Source organism: Salvelinus namaycush, chromosome 1 (assembly GCF_016432855.1).
Source record: "Salvelinus namaycush isolate Seneca chromosome 1, SaNama_1.0, whole genome shotgun sequence".
NCBI lineage: Eukaryota > Metazoa > Chordata > Actinopteri > Salmoniformes > Salmonidae > Salvelinus > Salvelinus namaycush.
Window position 1 is genome coordinate 41,391,114 of NC_052307.1, and position 18,013 is coordinate 41,409,126.

Here is an 18,013-nt window from a genome sequence, read left to right on the forward strand (position 1 = left end):
GTTTATGCCCTAGCACTACACAGCTGATTCAAATAACCGATTCATCATCAAGCTTTGATTATTTGAATCACCAGTATAGTGCTAGGGTAAAAAACTATATGTGCACCCAAGTTTGGGAAACCTTGCCCTACTGCATAGTTACAGTAGAGATGACAACCCTATCTGTACTGTACAGGAGACAAGATATGAAAGGACAATTTGCTTCGGGATGAATTCAATTGTATGAGTGGCACATGGGGAAAGTCAGTGTGTGTGTGTGTGTGTGTGTGTGTGTGTGTGTGTGTGTGTGTGTGTGTGTGTGTGTGTGTGTGTGTGTGTGTGTGTGTGTGTGTGTGTGTGTGTGTGCGTGCGTGCGTGCGTCCGTGTGCCTGTGCGTGTGCGTGTGCGTGTTGTCTCCACTCAGAAATGTTTGTTCTACTTGATCTAAAATGTATTTGGGGAAAACATCCAAAATAGAGAGAACATCATCACCACACTGAGTTGCAAGAAAATTGACAATCTGTTCGTTTCTGAATTTAACCAGTGACAGGTAGCACCAGCCTTTCAGCATCTGCTACGATGTACAGTAGGCTATACAAAACATGACAGTAGACAGGTTGGAAGACGCATATAAAGAATTCTGTGTAATGTTGTGTTGTACGCTACAAGTGCAGAGCATTGTAGCATATTCACAGGCTAAGATAAGTGCACAAATTCAGTCATACAGTAAATTATATTCGCAAAGAATTTCACACCAATAGCCTAATCTTTCCATTTAGCGTCTTGGGAGGAAATTCTCAGGCGGCTGAAAAAAGTACGCAGCGTACCTCGTAACTTTTAAAGGCTTCTTCTAGCGGATGTGTTGGATAAAGACACACACTGGGAGAAGAAACAACAGCAGAATAAGTTTCTGATCAACTTACCAGTGTCGAACTGTCTGGAAGCAGTCGAAGATAAAAACCCAACTAGTAGAAGGGCAGCAGTATTGGTCAAAAATGAATCCATCGCTCGCGTCTTTGAGAAAGAAAGAGCGGGGACTTGTCTTGGGTACGGTAAAGTCGTGTTCCGAACGGAGCAGAGAGTGTTCGGAGCTTCGGACGCAGGTGAACTGTTGTTCTGAACGCAGCCTGATGCGGACAGTCGTTTTGTGTGAGTAGAGGTGTCATTCCAAGTTCGCTTTTAAAGTCTGTGAAGTGAACTCCAAGGCAGGCAGGTCTAAACACACAAAGACACAAGAGAGATAGTAGAAAGCAAGCAGGGGATCCTAGTCAGGTTCCCGTGCCTCAGCCGGTTCAACAGGTTCCCGCGCCTCACCATAAGCAACCGGTTCCTGGTCCTCGGGACCGTCCCTCTGGTTGGTGTCCTGCGGCTGGAGCCGAGTGTCAAGGAGGGGATACAGTCACGTATACTCCCTCTCCAGCACTCGAGGTCGTCAGGCTGCTCATTATTACGCACACCTGTCACTATCGTTACCCGCATCAGCGCCTCATCAGACTCACCTGGACTCAATCAACTGCCTGATTACCTTCCCTATATATGTCACTCCCTTTGGTTCTTTCCCTAGGCGTTATTGTTTATGTTCCGTTGTTTCATGTCTGTACGCTACTCGTGTTTCTTGTTTTGTTCCTTGTGCTATTTATTATTAAACGTCACTCTCTGAACTTGCTTCTCGACTCCCCCGAACACAAACGTCAACAACAGAATAATAACTGCAGTTTAACCGGCTCCGGGTTGTTCATAGGGCCCGACACACACCGCGAAAGCAAACATTACCATCTTTCAGCAAAACTCAAAACTCCACTGTTACAGCTTTGACATGAAACGACTTCCATTTGTGTGTACGAGTGTCAAGTGTCTCTGCGGCTGCCAAGCAAACTTTCTCTCTCTGAGCTTTGCTCCTGGTTGGTTAGAGAGGAGAATGGTATGTGGGAGTCCAAGCGGCTGGGCCCGTTTATAAAGCCCTTAAAGACACTCAGCTCTGAAAACCAATGCGTGCGTCCCAAATGGAACCCTATTCCCTTTATAGTGCACCAATTTTGACCAGGGCCCATTGGGCTCTGGTCAAGAGAAGTGCACTATACTTTATAGGCAATAGGGTGACATTTGAGACGCAGTAAGTGTAAAAAGGAGGCAGAGCTGATGAGTGTTTAAGCCTCAGCTATATATCTTCATTCAACACCTACGACACAGTAAGCCTGTAGCTATAAGTGCTTGGCAATTCTACGGAAATTGAATTATGCCCCAAAAAACATTGATTTTAACAAACCATACTCTATGCAACTCTATGCAACTCTCAACTCTTTGGGGTGGCAGGTAGCCTAGTGGTTAGAGTGTTGGACTAGTAACTGAAAGGTTACTAGATCGAATCCCTGAGCTGACAAGGTAAAAATCTGTCATTCTGCCCCTGAACAAGGCAGTTAACCCACTGTTCCTAGGCTGTCATTGAAAATAAGAATATGTTCTTAACTGACTTACCTAGTTAAATTTGTTTTAAAAAATGCACAAGGACTACATTTAACAATGTCCACTGAAAAATGTACAAAAACACATTTCTTGGTAGAACTGTGCAAATGCAAACTTGGTAAAGGAATTACGGTCAAATGTCTCTCAGGTGTTTATGTGACCACGTTTTCCAAAACCTCTGTTAAATATCTGCCCTGAATTAAGATTCAGAGATGTCTGCAGAAAGAATGGGGTGTCAGCTAGGACACGGCACCTTGAGTTTGAAAAAATCAATTTTGGTTATTGAACTACAGTAAGTGAATTGGATTTACACCCGGTAACGGAATTATGGTAACAGAATTACATCATGGGTCCCTGATCTGTACTACAGAAATTCATAATTATAGATATGAACGTCATTCTCCTCATGTTTCACAAGTTTTGACACAGTGCAGCACAGTAGAGTAGAGTGCAGTACAATACCGCACAGCAGAGCAGAGTAGGGTAGAGTTCAGTACAGTGAAGTAAAGTCGATTTAGTTCTGTACAGTAGAGTACAGTAGAATATTCTGTACTCTACTGTACTATACTCTACTTTTCTTTACTGTACTGTATTGTACTGTACTACTGTATTTGACTGTACTCTACTGTGCTCTACTCACTGTACTATATTGTATTGTACTTTATTGTGTTGTACTGTAATCTACTGTGCTCTACTATCTGTACAGTTCTGTACTCAGTACTGTGCTATATTGTACAGTACTATTCTGTTCTTTACTCACTGTACTGTAGTCTACTGTCCTGTGCTATCCAAACTTGTGAAACATAAGTCTATGATAGGTTCAGATTTGGTCCAGTGTGGACGTTACAGTTTTTTTTAAATCACTTTTTTTGTGCAATTTTCACAAGTATATGGTACATTTTCACCACTCTTAGTACAAAACTCCAAACAGACCATCAAAAAGGCAGTTGTTTCAAAACACTAAGTACATTTTTAATTGACTAAGTACAACACAAAATCATACAGTACATTTTTCACCAAACTTAATCAGTGTATCATCTAGAAATACATGTTTCGCATTGCAATACATTTTCATATAAAGTAATTGCCTTTCATAATGCAATGCGCACATTACTTTTGATATGATTCTTTTATCTTTTGTTAAAATACATGTTACTGTTACTTAATGCGACTGCTCTTAATTTATGATCACTTAAATGTTTGATAAACCTATAGATTTTACATGTGAACCGGTTAGTCTACTACAGATTTTAAAAACTACATGTATGTCTGTAAAGTAGAAACATAAAAGTATGATATATACTCAAATGTACTACTATGATGATAAGATTAAGTATTATTTTTTTTATCTGATATTGACAAGATCAGAGATGTACCATATGTAACAAATTAAATCCAAGTTTATTGGTTGCGTACACAGATTTGCAGATGTTACAGCAGGTGCAGCGAAATGCTTGTATTTCTAGTTCCTATAGTGCAGTAATACAATATCAATACACAAATAATCCCAAAAGGTCAAAACAAGAAGGAAATGCATCGCCTATACAGTAAACATTTCCCCAAATTGAAGTTAATAGGGTCTTTTGGATGGGGGAGGTTCACACTGCGTGCGCGCGAGAGAGAGAGAGAGAGAGAGAGAGAGAGAGAGAGAGAGAGAGAGAGAGAGAGAGAGAGAGGAGAGAGAGAGGAGAGAGAGAGGAGTGGAAAAAAACTCTTAAATACATGCAAGATCCTCAAATAGAAAAGTCCTACCGCAGGGTTTCCCAAACTCGGTCCTGGGCCCCCTTTGGGTGCAGGTTTTGGTTAATGCCCTAGCACTACACAGCTGATTCAAATAACCGATTCATCATCAAGCTTTGATTATTTGAATCACCAGTATAGTGCTAGGGTAAAAACCAAAATGTGCACCCAAGTTTGGGAAACCCTGCCCTACTGCATAGTTACAGTAGGGATGACAACCCTATCTGTACTGTACAGGAGACAAGATATAAAAGGACAATTTGCTTCGGCATAAATTCAATTTGTATGAGTGGCACATGGGGAAAGTCTGTGAGTGTGTGTGTGTGTGTGTGTGTGTGTGTGTGTGTGTGTGTGTGTGTGTGTGTGTGTGTGTGTGTGCGTGCGTGCGTGCGTGCGTGCGTGCGTGCGTGCGTGCGTGCGTGCGTGCGTGCGTGCGTGCGTGTGTGCGTGCGTCCGTGTGCCTGTGCATGTTGTCTACACTCAGAAATGTTTGTTCTACTTGATCTAAAATGTATTTGGGGAAAACATCCAAAATAGAGAGAACATCATCACCACACTGAGTTGCTCTATGACAAATATGCAACAGAAAACAGAATAGATTTTCCAGATGAAAAGGATGTATAAAATATGATTATATACCCAATATCTATTATGCAGAGGGTATATAGATATTATACAGTTAACATACAGAATACTTTAGGCCAGAATTCAGTATTCTGGACTAGGGTTAGGGTTCTCTGTCCATTGCAGGCAAAGAGGGGAATACCATAGTTTACAGTGGTAATACATAGGTACACATGGGAGCACTAACATATGTAGCCCAGATGGTCAAACCTCTCATTGGAATCAAAGGTATAATTAAGAAAGAAAAAAATTAACAGGAAAGCAGGAGGATTTTCTGTTTAGACATTAAACACAAGACAAATTACAGCACCAGAAATGTTGATTTATGTGGTCATCAATATTAAATATTCAAAACAAACAAATTCTTTATTTTTCTCTTAAAAGAGGGGTCTCGTTTTGAAACGAGGGAATCCAATGTCGCTATGGGGAGTCCATATTGTATTACAATGTAGCCAACTCAACTCATTCATAAGGAATGTAATAAATAACAGCCAATGACTCTGGCCCACTGTCAACCCAATACCTTGGACAATATTGCATTATTAGCCTACTTTATTACAATGATTGGATATTACTAGAGTAGCCTATATTGAACAATTTATACACATTTCAGAATAAAGTCAATGACCTACAACGTCTGTGGTGGGCAATACAAATGCGCCATCAACAATAGCATTTGTCATAAGACAATTGACAATCTGTTCGTTTATGAATTTAACCAGTGACAGGTAGCACCAGCCTTTCAGCATCTGCTACGATGTACAGTAGGCTATACAAAACATGCCAGTAGACAGGTTGGAAGACGCATATAAAGAATTCTGTGTAATGTTCTGTTGTACGCTACAAGTGCAGAGCATTGTAGCATATTCACAGGCTAAGATAAGTGCACAAATTCAGTCATACAGTAAATTATATTCGCAAAGAATTTCACACCAATAGCCTAATCTTTCCATTTAGCGTCTTGGGAGGAAATTCTCAGGCGGCTGAAAAAAGTACGCAGCGTACCTCGTAACTTTTAAAGGCTTCTTCTAGCGGATGTGTTGGATAAAGACACACACTGGGAGAAGAAACAACAGCAGAATAAGTTTCTGATCAACTTACCAGTGTCGAACTGTCTGGAATCAGTCGAAGATAAAAACCCAACTAGTAGAAGGGCAGCAGTATTTGTCAAAAATGAATCCATCGCTCGTCTCTTTGAGAAAGAAAGAGCGGGGACTTGTCTTGGGTACAGTCGTGTTCCGAACGGAGCAGAGAGTGTTCGGAGCTTCAGACGCAGGTGAACTGTTGTTCTGAACGCAGCCTGATGCGGACTGATGCGGCCAGTCGTTTTGTGTGAGTAGAGGTGTCGTTCCTAGTTCGCGTTTAAAGTCTGTGAAGTGAACTCCAAGGCAGGCAGGTCTCAACACACAGACACAAGAGAGATAGTAGAAAGCAAGCAGGGGATCCTATTTCGAATCATGTGACAGGAAATCGTGGCAATGGATTCAACCTGCAACGTTGGGCAGTGAGAGAGAGTGTGTGTGTGAGAGAGAGAGATCATAAAGCCCATTGAATTAAATTGAGAGACAGTAAAGTGGGAGTCATTGAGGGTTTGCATGTCAGAGCAGTTTTAGTGCCTCAGTAAAATAATAACACATTAATAACACTGGTTCATTTATTTAACTTTCTTTTATCAGGGAATAAGGTTGAGAATACATGAGGGGCGAAGTTGGAATTCAGCCAGGGACACTGGGGTTAACACCCCTACTGTCACAAATGCCTTGGGATCTTCAGTGACCACAGAGCCAGGACCTTGGTTTAGTTTGACTTGATGTGCAAGACTCATTGAAACTCTCTGAAACTCACTGAAAGTCTCTGAAACGTACTGTTCATGACACACAGCTACTACCATTTACTGTGGAGAACTGATTATTTCGGACAGTCTGGAGTCTGAAATGAGAGGCTCAGTGTGAGGATGAATAGATGGAGAAAGCAGTTTATTCTCATTTCAAAAGGTTTCTTCCCTCACTATACTGACCATGCTATAGCTTTGTTCCTGTAAGTTACCCTCAGGGCCAGGATGAACCATGACATATTCAATGATCCTGCTCCATTTTGAGACAAAGTGGGACGTAATCCGGAAGTCCCCGTAAAATGTGTTGTATTGAAAAACAAATTATGTTTACAGTAGCTTATTTGCAATAGAAATTTGGTTCCAGGCTATTGGAGGGGGTGAAACCACATTTTTTTGAAGCAAATAAAAAGCGTAGAATGGAGTTAAAACATAAGCAGCCTTGAACTTATATTTGGATAGATGCTCTACAGACTATCTACAGTAACATTTCAACTAACTATCTACTAACCTTAACCCTAGCTCTAACCCTAACCATAATCCTTATCCTAACCCTACATTTTCATAAACCTAACCGTAACCTTAGCAAGCGGTTGCTTATCAACAATAGTTTATTGATAGTATGACCACCAGTAGAGCATCTACAGATGGAAAATCCTGACTTTCCAAATAAAGTGTGACCACCCTTTTTTTACCATTTATAGCTTAGTAATCGGTTATCATGCAGAAAACAGGTGCCGAATTATACTTTAGTCCCAAATGCTCTAGTAATTCTACCGCTTGACCTTCTCTCACTACTTCCCAAACGTTGTAAGCAGAACAGCACCCTCATGTGTTCATCGTAATATCACAATTAGGAAGTATTGCTGTCCTCTGCTCTGTCCGACTGTCGGACACATGCACGACATGAACGCATGCACACACACACACACACAAACACACACAGAGTCAGAAAGCATTCAGGACCCTAAAATAGAATATCCATTATGATCTTACCAACCCAACCTCACCAACAGAAATATGCCAGAACTCACAGAGTTGGCTGGTTGGTTGGGTTGTTTGGGAGGGTACACTATATAACACTGCACTGGGAAAGTAATAATCCTGGGTGACTCGTGACCTTTGGAGATGTAAGTTACACAGTATCCTCAAGCTGCTACATGGCCACCATGAGGCCACACTGCCTTTAAGTCGAGACTACAGCGTCGACTTCGAGTGGATCTCTACATACAGTCTATGATTCACAAATGTATTCATTTTTAGGAAAACCAAATAATTATTAATAAAAACAGTCAATATGAACTATTCTAAGGGACACTAAATCCTTGTTTCATACAGTAATAATAAAAGACGGAAGAAGGGCCATAATATTGTACATTGACTTCTTTAAGTTATTAGAATATTCTCTGTGTGCCATTTTCATACTTTTCAAAATTTCTACTGAATCCCATTAAAATACTTATCTTACTCCCATTGCTCCTCACTACTATTACTCCTTTCATAGAGGATAATGGTGATAAGCAGCCTACAGTGAGCAGGGTTGGAGCCTTTGTCTATCCTCTTCTCTGTGCGGAATCACGTTGTTCCTCTCTCCTCTCCTCTCCTGTCTGTACACGCTGCCTGGTTGCATTCCTTGTGGTCAACTGGAGTTACAGCAACCCTGCTATTTGTCTTTCATCCTGCACTCTCCTGATGAAACACTGTATGCCCTCTTACATGCATACATCAAAATTGCACTTTAGGGTTCGGTGGGGTGAGCCAAGACTAGTCATATCTACAGACGATCCGGAGTGGAGTGTAGTGCTCATAGCGATTATATTTCAGTGAACCCTATATTTCTGAAATTAAATCATTTTTCTGAGGTGAAAAGTCTAGGATAGGGGGCTCTCATTGGTGTTTATATTCTAGAGTCTTATGAGTTGGGCCTAACCTTGCGAAGGAGAAATATGCGTAACATGAATATGAAAATGTAAATGCGATTGCCTTATTGGATGAGCTGTTTTATTATCCAAGAGCAAGAGAGCGAGAGACGGAAAGAAAGAGAGACAGAGAGAAAAAGAGAGACAGAGAGAAAAATAGAGAGAGACGGAGAGAGGGAGAGAGAGATGGAGAAAGGGAGAGAGAAAGAAAGAGAGAGACCGAAAAAAAGAGAAAGATAGAGATGGGGGGACAATAAGTACGTGATTTCTTTAAAAGAACAAAAAACAATCACATGTTGTAACTTTCTTCAAATAAGTTCACCCCTTCTTTTTTCGATAACTTTGTTCCAATGAAGTGTTAACAATAGTATGACATTCAAAATAATAAAAAACGGTCATATTTCTTCACAGTTTGGCGAACACAAAATGTGCTCATGTTGTCCCTACTCCACCCTCCTTTTGACTTCTTAATGTTTGACTCACTGTTTAGCTGTCGGTGCAATTCCAACTAAACGCCGAACACTCTGACACTTCTCGAGTCACTACATTAATTAAAATCACAACACACAGAGTTACAGAGTCCCAGTTCCCCGGTCCTGCCCGGAGTCATGTATTTAGAGAGTTGGGCAATTTAAGTTTCAGCATTATGATGCATTTACATGACACTACAACATTCTATGGCAGCCATGTTAGCGCCCAATTAACATTACATGGGGAATATGTAAGGGAAAATCAATCAGGGGCTATGCGTGGAAGGTGTGTTCCACGTCACGCTAGCAGAGTGGAACTATCCTTCCACGGAGTTGCATTATTTTCCAGAGAATGCATAGAGCCCCGAGTTGATCATCCCTTTTATACCATGGGTATAATTTAACACATTTGCTGCTAGAAATGTGTTAATTTGCAGGAAGAAATGTGTTCAACATCCACTGAAGTAGATAGAAAGTTTACTAGATAGCTACAGTAGTTGCCTTGGTCACCAAACAAACAGACTTGCTAGTTTAGCTAACCAAACCATCACGCCTAGCTTGTTATTATGAAAATTCATCAATGCCAATAACGTTAATGTTTTCAATTTGACTTTTGCTTTCAAAATCAGCTCAAACTAATGGTGCTTTCAAGACAACTGGGAACTAGGTCAAATCATGACGTCAGTGATCTTCAGGTCTTCCCCAGTCCGAGCTATTTTGTTTTTGAGTTCCCAGTTGTTATAAACACGGCAATAGAACATGTAAGAATGAACTGGCCATTGAATTCTACCATGCTAATATACTGTGCGTTATAGGGAAATAATGCATGCTGTAGAATTCCCTTCAAGCCAATCATGAACGAGTATTCAACAATGCCATGGTATGATTAATTATAAAACAGGTTGTTTGGATCCTAGATTCTGATTGGTTGTTAGCAGGGAGTTACTCACCACAATCCCCGGGTAATGCCTATTAACAGTTCCATTTGAATGATCAATGCACATCTACTGTCCCACACCCCAGCCAGGCAATTCATAAACTTTAAAAAAAAAAACAGTCCAGATATTTTTTTCGCAAGATTCTAGCCTAGAAAATTGGTTTGCAACAGTTGGGGTTTGTCTGAAGCTTGCTGCCTGGTTCTCCAACCTGTGCAACAATGTTGAAGTTGTTTTTCTTTTGCGATCTCCACCATGCTATAGAGAATGAACGTGTCCGGACGAGAATGACAGCTTATCTGAGCCAGGCAAATTAATTTATCAGGATCATTATAATGTATATATCCAAAGAAATGGCAATAGAAACAAAGGTAAAACAAACAAAAATGCACATAGTTTGCTGTCATTTCAGCTGCTTGATGTGATTGTGTGATAGATTTAGTTGGCTGGCTAGCAAAGGAAAAGTAGCTAGCATCCATAGAAACCTTTTTGGCTTAGAATGGACGACCAGTCCGTTTATCAACCATGCCAATAGAATGGCCCATTTGGCTAGCAACTTCAGAATCTCAGAACTAATGACGGGCTTTTCTGTTGTCTGGTGGAAGGAAGAAACCAAATTAATTTACTCATTAAAATAAAAAATGTTGTAAATATGTTGGTAAAAGCACGTACACACATAGGGAATTCATCAATCTCCCTCTACCTTCGTGGTCTCTAATTAGCATTGGGGTGACACCCTCTGGAATGCCTGGTTATTATAATGTGGTATGCTTTATCTCAGAGAGCAAGAGAGAGAGACAGAGAGAGAGAAACACAGAGAGAGAAACACACAGAGAGAGAAACACACAGAGAGAGAACCACAGAGAGAGAAAGATATGAGGTAGGACACTAAAGCCTGTGATTCAAATCCCAGATTCAAATCTGTTATTTTTCCTGCAGTCTGAACAGCCAAAAAGCACATGGAATCGGATATTTCAAGCCACATTTCAAACCCCCTTCGTAGGTGCCAACACAATCACTTAACATATCAATGGGGAACCGGCAACTCCTCAACTTGGACAATTTATAATTCAGTCAAAAGCATATAAATCCAAATGCATTCTCAATAATAATTACAGGTCTATACAATAGAAATAATACATCTGGAAAGGCTCAAGAAAAAACAAAAATAACAGGCATGGGATTTACTGGGATTACCAATGAGCGCATTGGGAAAAAAGGCTGTCACCGCCACACTGTATCATCACACCAGATAGAGGTTGGTCATTTTTTAGGTCTTTTAAGGAGAAAGAAGCTCCACAAGGCCTCACAAACATCGTACTTGATGCTATATATTGTGTTAATTGCTTCCTCTTCTCTGGGCTCCACCCTGTGCCACCCTCTGGTCTCCTGACCAACTCCTCTAACCTGGAATTATTATTAAAACATTCTTTACGTGTCACATTGCCTATTGGTGACCCCTCCCTTACGGGATTATTTGGCACATTGTTAAACAAATGTAATATTCAATAATGACTGTAAGTCACTCTGGATAAGAGCATCTGCTAAATTACTCAAATGTAAATGTAATTATCAAAATACCTTGATTTTGTTTGGTCCAACTTGTATTTGCGTTCTTCCTCTTTGAGCTTGAAAAGCGTCTTTGCTCTACAGTCAGTGATGTTGATCAAACGCTTGGCTGTTGGAGGTCCAAGGTGTCATTGTACTTGGTGATCTCTTGGCTGATCCTGAATTTGCTTGCCTGCAGTGTGGCATCTTTTTCCTTCTTGTTCCTCATCTTCTGCCTCATCTTCTCCTCAAGGGCCATTTGAAGTGCTCACTTCTTGCTCTTGACCATCTGAAAGACAGAGGGAACCTTCTGCCTGGCATCATTAAGGACCTTCTCCTTCTCTGTGGAAGAAAGGCTGTCAAGGTACCCGCTGGGTTTGTTTGCCACCACATCACAGTGGTCTCCAGGTTGCGGGAGGATATGGATGGCTTGCAGCGCAGCAGGTTTTCCAAGTTAGCCATGTCGCACCCTCCAATCATGTTGCTCTTGGGGACTATGTTGGCGATCTCCATGACTGGACCACTGGCCACCCAGTGTTTGCCTCATGGCAGCTGGGTAGAAGCCTGCCTCTAGAGAACGATCAGCATCTCGGTACTGATGAACTCAATGGCCAGCTGGGTGAAGGTGTTTTGCTCTTCACTTTCCACCTCCTCGAACACCTTTGCAGCCAGCTCGTTTTCCAGTGGTGCCACATCCAAACACTGGATCCCTTTTCATTGCAGCAGACCCATCGCTGCTCCAAACCTGCAAGGCAAAAAGCATCTTCTGAAGATCGGCATTCATGTCTAAAATATTGCCTGGCAACTTCAGAATCCTTTCGAAAGGCTTCATGATCAGGGCATGGATCATGCCCATGGCCCTGCGTCCTGCCCTGTACAATGGCTCCTTGATGGTCAAACCGCAAGACTTCAACAGGTCATTGTCATTGGGCCAGTACGAGGCCAAGGCATTGTAAAAGTAAATGTTCATCCAGTGGCCATGGTAGATGATCAGATGTTTGTTTTTTTACCTCTCCTTTTGAGGAACACCTCCCACACATCTGGAGTCCCTGCCACTGACGAACCATGCCGAGTGAAGACTGCTGCAGCTGTGCGGATAACTCTGCGTGTTCCGGCTTCATCGCTGTGTGGGCTGTTTGGGTTGTTGCCTTCAGCGAGGGTGACATGGAGGACATGGATGGCACCGGCTGCAGCAGGCTCCGTGTGCATGCAGCTGGCAAAGGTCCCCATCTCAACCAGCTGTTGTCATTGGTCTGTTGAAAGACTTAAAAAGAAAGAACTTGTCAGATTAAAGTAAATAACATTGTATTTTTTCCCAACGACAACACTGTTAATCAAATAAAATGACACTATTCATCAGTTATTACATTTAATTACAATTATGGTTAATTATCAAATCCATATAAGGCAATGGTCTATTTGCATATAGGCCGACTGCAGCTCTGGTTATGGAGCACTGGTCTGTGTAGACTATGGGCCTGAGTCTTGCCTGTCAATGCAATTGAATCCTACAACAAAATCTCTTGCATAGTTAGTTTTGCATACCAGTGGTGGGCCGTCAGGGCCAGCAAGGCCTTCTCTGCTGGCCTAAACATCAACAGAATATAATTTTTTTTTTAAATATATTTTCCCACAAATATGTATTAAATTATTCCCCAGAGTAAGAGTTATACTCTTCATTTCATAGCTTTCCTCTTGGTTGCACTGCTTCCAGACCCAGGTTGAGATTTGGAGATCTTTTATCCAATCATATTCAGCCATCATGTGTTGCCAGGGGTCTAAAATCTGCCCTCAGGCCTTCAGAATCAACAGTGTGGGCGCTTGTAGCTTAAAGTGAATGGAAATGAAAATTTAGTGTCAACCAATCAGCTTTAGAGTTGGCTATTGTACGCCTGCTGGCTGGCTCCAGTGTTACACAGGAGCCAGCTACCAGGCGTAGTGCGTGCGTAGTGCGTGCGTCTTTTGATTGGATTACCAATATTGAGAGGCAGGTCCTATGGGCAGGTCTATGCAGAACCTCAGAACTAGGAAACTGAATTTGATAAACGAATTAATTTGCGTACTACTAAGCTGTTTTTTCAACCCACAATGGCGGAAGGAGGAGAAGATATCGATTTGGTCGAGGATATAATTATAACGCCATTCTCAAGACGAACTTTTCAAGAAAAGTTAGACATTGTAAGGAGAGGTCGCCCGACGCCGACGCTACAAAGCCTGTCACAGGCGGGAAAGGGGTTCGTTCGCCACTTTCAAAGTTCCAACTACGAGCGCTATCAATGGCTCACAAGCTCCGAGAAGCACTGCAAACTGTACTGCTGGGAATGCCTATTATTTGCAAGTGATCGATTTGGTGATTGGAGCCACACTGGCTTTGCAAACTTGAGTTGTCTAACCAAGGCAGCAACGAGACACCAAAGTACGGCTGGGCACTTACAAGCAATGGTGCTTTTGAAAACTTTTGGGGACACCCGAGTGGATCTACAGCTCAACGAACAAGCGCGCAGGGCAACGGAGCTGCACAATGAAAAGGTGAAGAAAAATAGGGAAATATTGAAAAGACTCATTGATTGTGTCATGTTTTTGGGTAAACACTGTTTACCCAAAAATGTAAATTTTTGTCAATTTCAAGGTGACGCAACGCCTGGTTATACTGCGTTTCTGTCTAAATGTATAGTGTCTAGAGCCATGGCATCATAATGATGGTAATAAGAGGTGGATTAATTTGGGTGGGACTGTGTAGGACCTCACTGAAGGCCCAGGCCCCAGGCCCACGGCACGCCACTGTTGCCTACTAAGTGTTGCATCATTTGTTTTGTTTCGGTATGTTGCATTGAAAGTGGCTAATATTGCATTGATTTGATCACAAATCCCACAGTAAAGGGAAACGTTGATAGTGTTAACTAACGGAGAAAACTCTAGAAAGTTGAGTGAAGTTCAATCTTGTGCTTCTCTGAGCAGGCTTATATTTCTTCTGCCCGGCAGTCCCAGGGAGCTTAGAGGGAACATCCGGCACAACTCAATATTAGGAAGGTGTTCCTAATGTTTTGTATACTCAGTGTATACTGTATATGTGACTCGTTTCAGGAAATGAGGCGTATGTCGTGGGTCACCACTTCACAGGAGAGCCATTTGAACGTAAACTTTCTTTTTTAAGTCAAAATGTTTTTGGGGGGTAGAAATGCCTTCTCGAACATGTGAAATTATTATGTCCACAACCATCAAGTGCTCAGCATATGTGGGAACTCCTTCGAGACTGTTGGAAAAGTATTCCTCATGAAGCTGGTTGAGAGAATGCCAAGAGTGTGCAAAGCTGTCATCAAGACATAGGGTGGCTACTTTGAAGAATCTCAAATATAAAATATATTTAGATTTGTTTAACACTTTTTTGGTTACTACATGATTCCATGTGTTATTTCATAGTTTTGATGTCTTCACTATTATTATACAATGTAAGGGGTGGCAGGTAGCCAAGTGGTTAGAGCATTGGACTAATAACCGTAAAGGTTGCAAGATCGAATCCCCAAGCTGACAAGGTAAAAAAATCTGTCGTTCTGCCCCTGAACAAGGCAGTTACCCCACTGTTCATAGGCCGTCATTGAAAATAAGAATTTGTTCTTAACTGACTTGCGTAGTTAAATAAAGGTAATATATATAAAAAAAATTTAAGTACAAAAATTAGGAAAAACCCTGGAATGAGAAGGTGTGTCAAAACTTTTGACTGGTACTGAAAAAAAAGAAGCCTTATTTACATAAGTATTCAGACCCTTTGCTATGAGATTCAAATTTAGTTCAGGTGCATCCTGTTTCCATTGATCATCCTTGACATGTTTCTACAACTTGATTGGAGTCCACCTGTCGTAAATTCAATTGATTGTTCATAATTTGGAAAGGCACACACCTGTCTATATAAGGTCCCACAAGAAAACCAAGCCATGAGAATAGTCAGTAGAGCTCCAAGACGGGATTGTGTCGAGGCACAGATCTGGGAAAGGGTACCAAAACATTTCTGCAGCATTGAAGGTCCCCAAGAAAACAGTGGCCTTGATCATTCTTAAATGGAAGAAGTTTGGAACCACCAAGACTCTTCCTAGAATTGGTCGCCCAGCAAAACTGAGCAATCGGGGGAGAAGGGCCTTGGTCAGGGAGGATACCAATAACCTGATGGTCACTCTGACAGTGGCAGGGGCTGGGAAACTAGTCAGGATCGAGGGAAAGATGAACTGAGCAAAGTACAGGGAGATCCTTGATGAAAACCTGCTCCAGAGCGATCAGGACCTCAGACTGGGGCGAAAGTTCACCTTCCAACAGGACAACGACCCTAAGTACACAGCCAAGACAACGCAGGAGTGGCTTCGGGACAAGTCTCTGAATGTCTTTGAGTGGCCCAGCCAGAGCACGGAGCCTTCACTCAGTACTTTGTTGAGCTTTATTATATCTTAAAACATTATTCCTTATGATTTATTTTTTTGACTGACAATTTTTCCATTTATAAATGTGTTATTAATTGCATTTCTATGGGCTATAGCAGTAAAGGCCAAATTCAATATTTTATCAAATAGTCCAGTACGGCCTGTGCCTCTTCCCCGCACTCGCCCTGATGTGCGTGTCCTCAGCCCGGTACCACCAGTTCCGGCACCACGCATCAGGCTTCCAGTGCGCTTCCATAGTCCAGAGCTTCCGACGACAGTACCCAGTCCAGAGCTTCCGGCGACAGTACCCAGTCCAGAGCTTCCGGCGACGTTTCACAGTCAGGAACCTCCAACGACGGGCCACAGTCCGGAACCTCCAATGACGGGCCACAGTTCGGAACCTCCTATGACGGGCCACAGTCCGGAACCTCCAACGATGGGCCACAGTTCGGAACCTCCTATGACGGGCCACAGTCCAGAACCTCCAACGATGGGCCACAGTCCGGCGCCTCCAACAACGTTCCACAGTTCGGCGCCTCCAGCGATAATTCCCAATCCGGAGCCTCCAGCGGCGATCCCCAGTCCGGAGCCTCCAGCAGCGATCCCCAGTCCGGAGCCTCCAGCAGCGTTCCCCAGTCCGGAGCCTCCAGCGGCGATCTCCAGTCCGGAGCCTCCAGCGACGGTCCCCAGCCCGGGGTCTCCAGCGACGGTCCCCAGTCCGGGGTATCCAGCGACGGTCCCCAGCCCGGGGTCTCCGGCGACGGTCCCCAGCCCGGGGTCTCCGGCGACGGTCCCCAGCCCGGGGTCTCCGGCGACGGTTCCCAGTCCGGGGCCTCCGGTGACGATCCGCAGTCCAGAGCCTCCGGCGATGATCCGCGGTCCGGTTATACAAAGGCGGAGGGATCAGCGTAAGGAGGGGGGGGCTGTGTCCAGAACCGGAGGCTAAATGCCCACCCGGACCCTCCCCCATAGGTTCAGGTTTGCGGCCGGGAGGCCGCACCTTTGGGGGGGGGGGGGTGTGGGGTACTGTCACGCCCTGACCTGAGTTATCTCTGTTTTCTTTATATTTTGGTTAGGTCAGGGTGTGACTAGGGTGGGTACGTTAGTTTTGTATTGTCTAGGGTTTTGGTATGTCAAGGGTTGTTGTAGGTCTAGGTGATTTATATGTCTATGGTGGCCTGATATGGTTCCCAATCAGAGGCAGCTTTTTATCGTTGTCTCTGATTGGGGATCATATTTAGGTAGCCATTTTCCCTTTTGTGTTTGTGGGTTCTTGTCTATGTGTAGTTGCCTGTCAGCACTCATTTGTATAGCTTCACGGTTCATTTTGTTATTTTGTTATTTTTGTTCAGTGTTCATTCTTAGATTAAAGAATAATGTACGCATACCACGCTGCGCCTTGGTCTCCTCCTTTTGACGGCCGTGACATGCAGGCACTTATGAACAGATTCCAGAAGTACTTTATTACACCTGGTTTTCCTGCATTCTCATAGTTTTCAATCATTTATAATAGTTGCATAATGTTGTCTCCAATATATCTTTACTAATAATGTCTTGTAGCACCTTTTTATTCTATGAGCAATACATTTTACCAATATTTTTGCATTGCATTGAAGAGTGAGGGGCCTCCAATTCTTTTAACCCTTTCATGCGTGAGTTCCAAATATTTCTAACGGTCGCCCCAGCGTGAGTTTTTTTATGCACGTGATGTTAGAACGTTCTCTCCATTCCAGAATGTGATTGTTATGTAACAGTACATTTAACCTGCGCTGCCCTCAAACCAAAGCACGCAGCCTGTTTTATTTGTCAATTTTAAATTATTTTCTAACAAGTTTTTTATTTTCTAATAACAGTTTGAAATGATGTGTGTTCCGCCTTATTCATTCACATAAAAGTAGTCATTTTTACTTTTGCGGACCAATTAATTTTTTGGACATTTCTGACCCGGACAAAATTCCCCAAACACTTCTCAATTGTTTGTGCAGGACATTTACTCATCTGCCGTCCTGCATACACGTGTTCATATTTTCCACCTGTCGCCTGCATCGAAATCAAAGTTGTTTTCGTTACCAATAATACCTTTGGTAATGTTTGC

The 18,013-nt window shown here is 42.6% G+C and overlaps 1 protein-coding gene across 1 annotated transcript in view; it reads right to left on the reverse strand.

Annotated features, from left to right (window-relative positions):
- Positions 1 to 12,022, reverse strand: part of kremen1 (kringle containing transmembrane protein 1) — a 119,747-nt gene extending 107,725 nt beyond the window's left edge. Inside the window, exon 1 of the mRNA XM_038998587.1 lies at positions 11,878 to 12,022. Coding sequence (XP_038854515.1) covers positions 11,878 to 12,022 — 145 coding nt within the window. The remainder of the gene's footprint in view (positions 1 to 11,877) is intronic.
- Between the last annotated feature and the right edge of the window lie 5,991 nt (positions 12,023 to 18,013).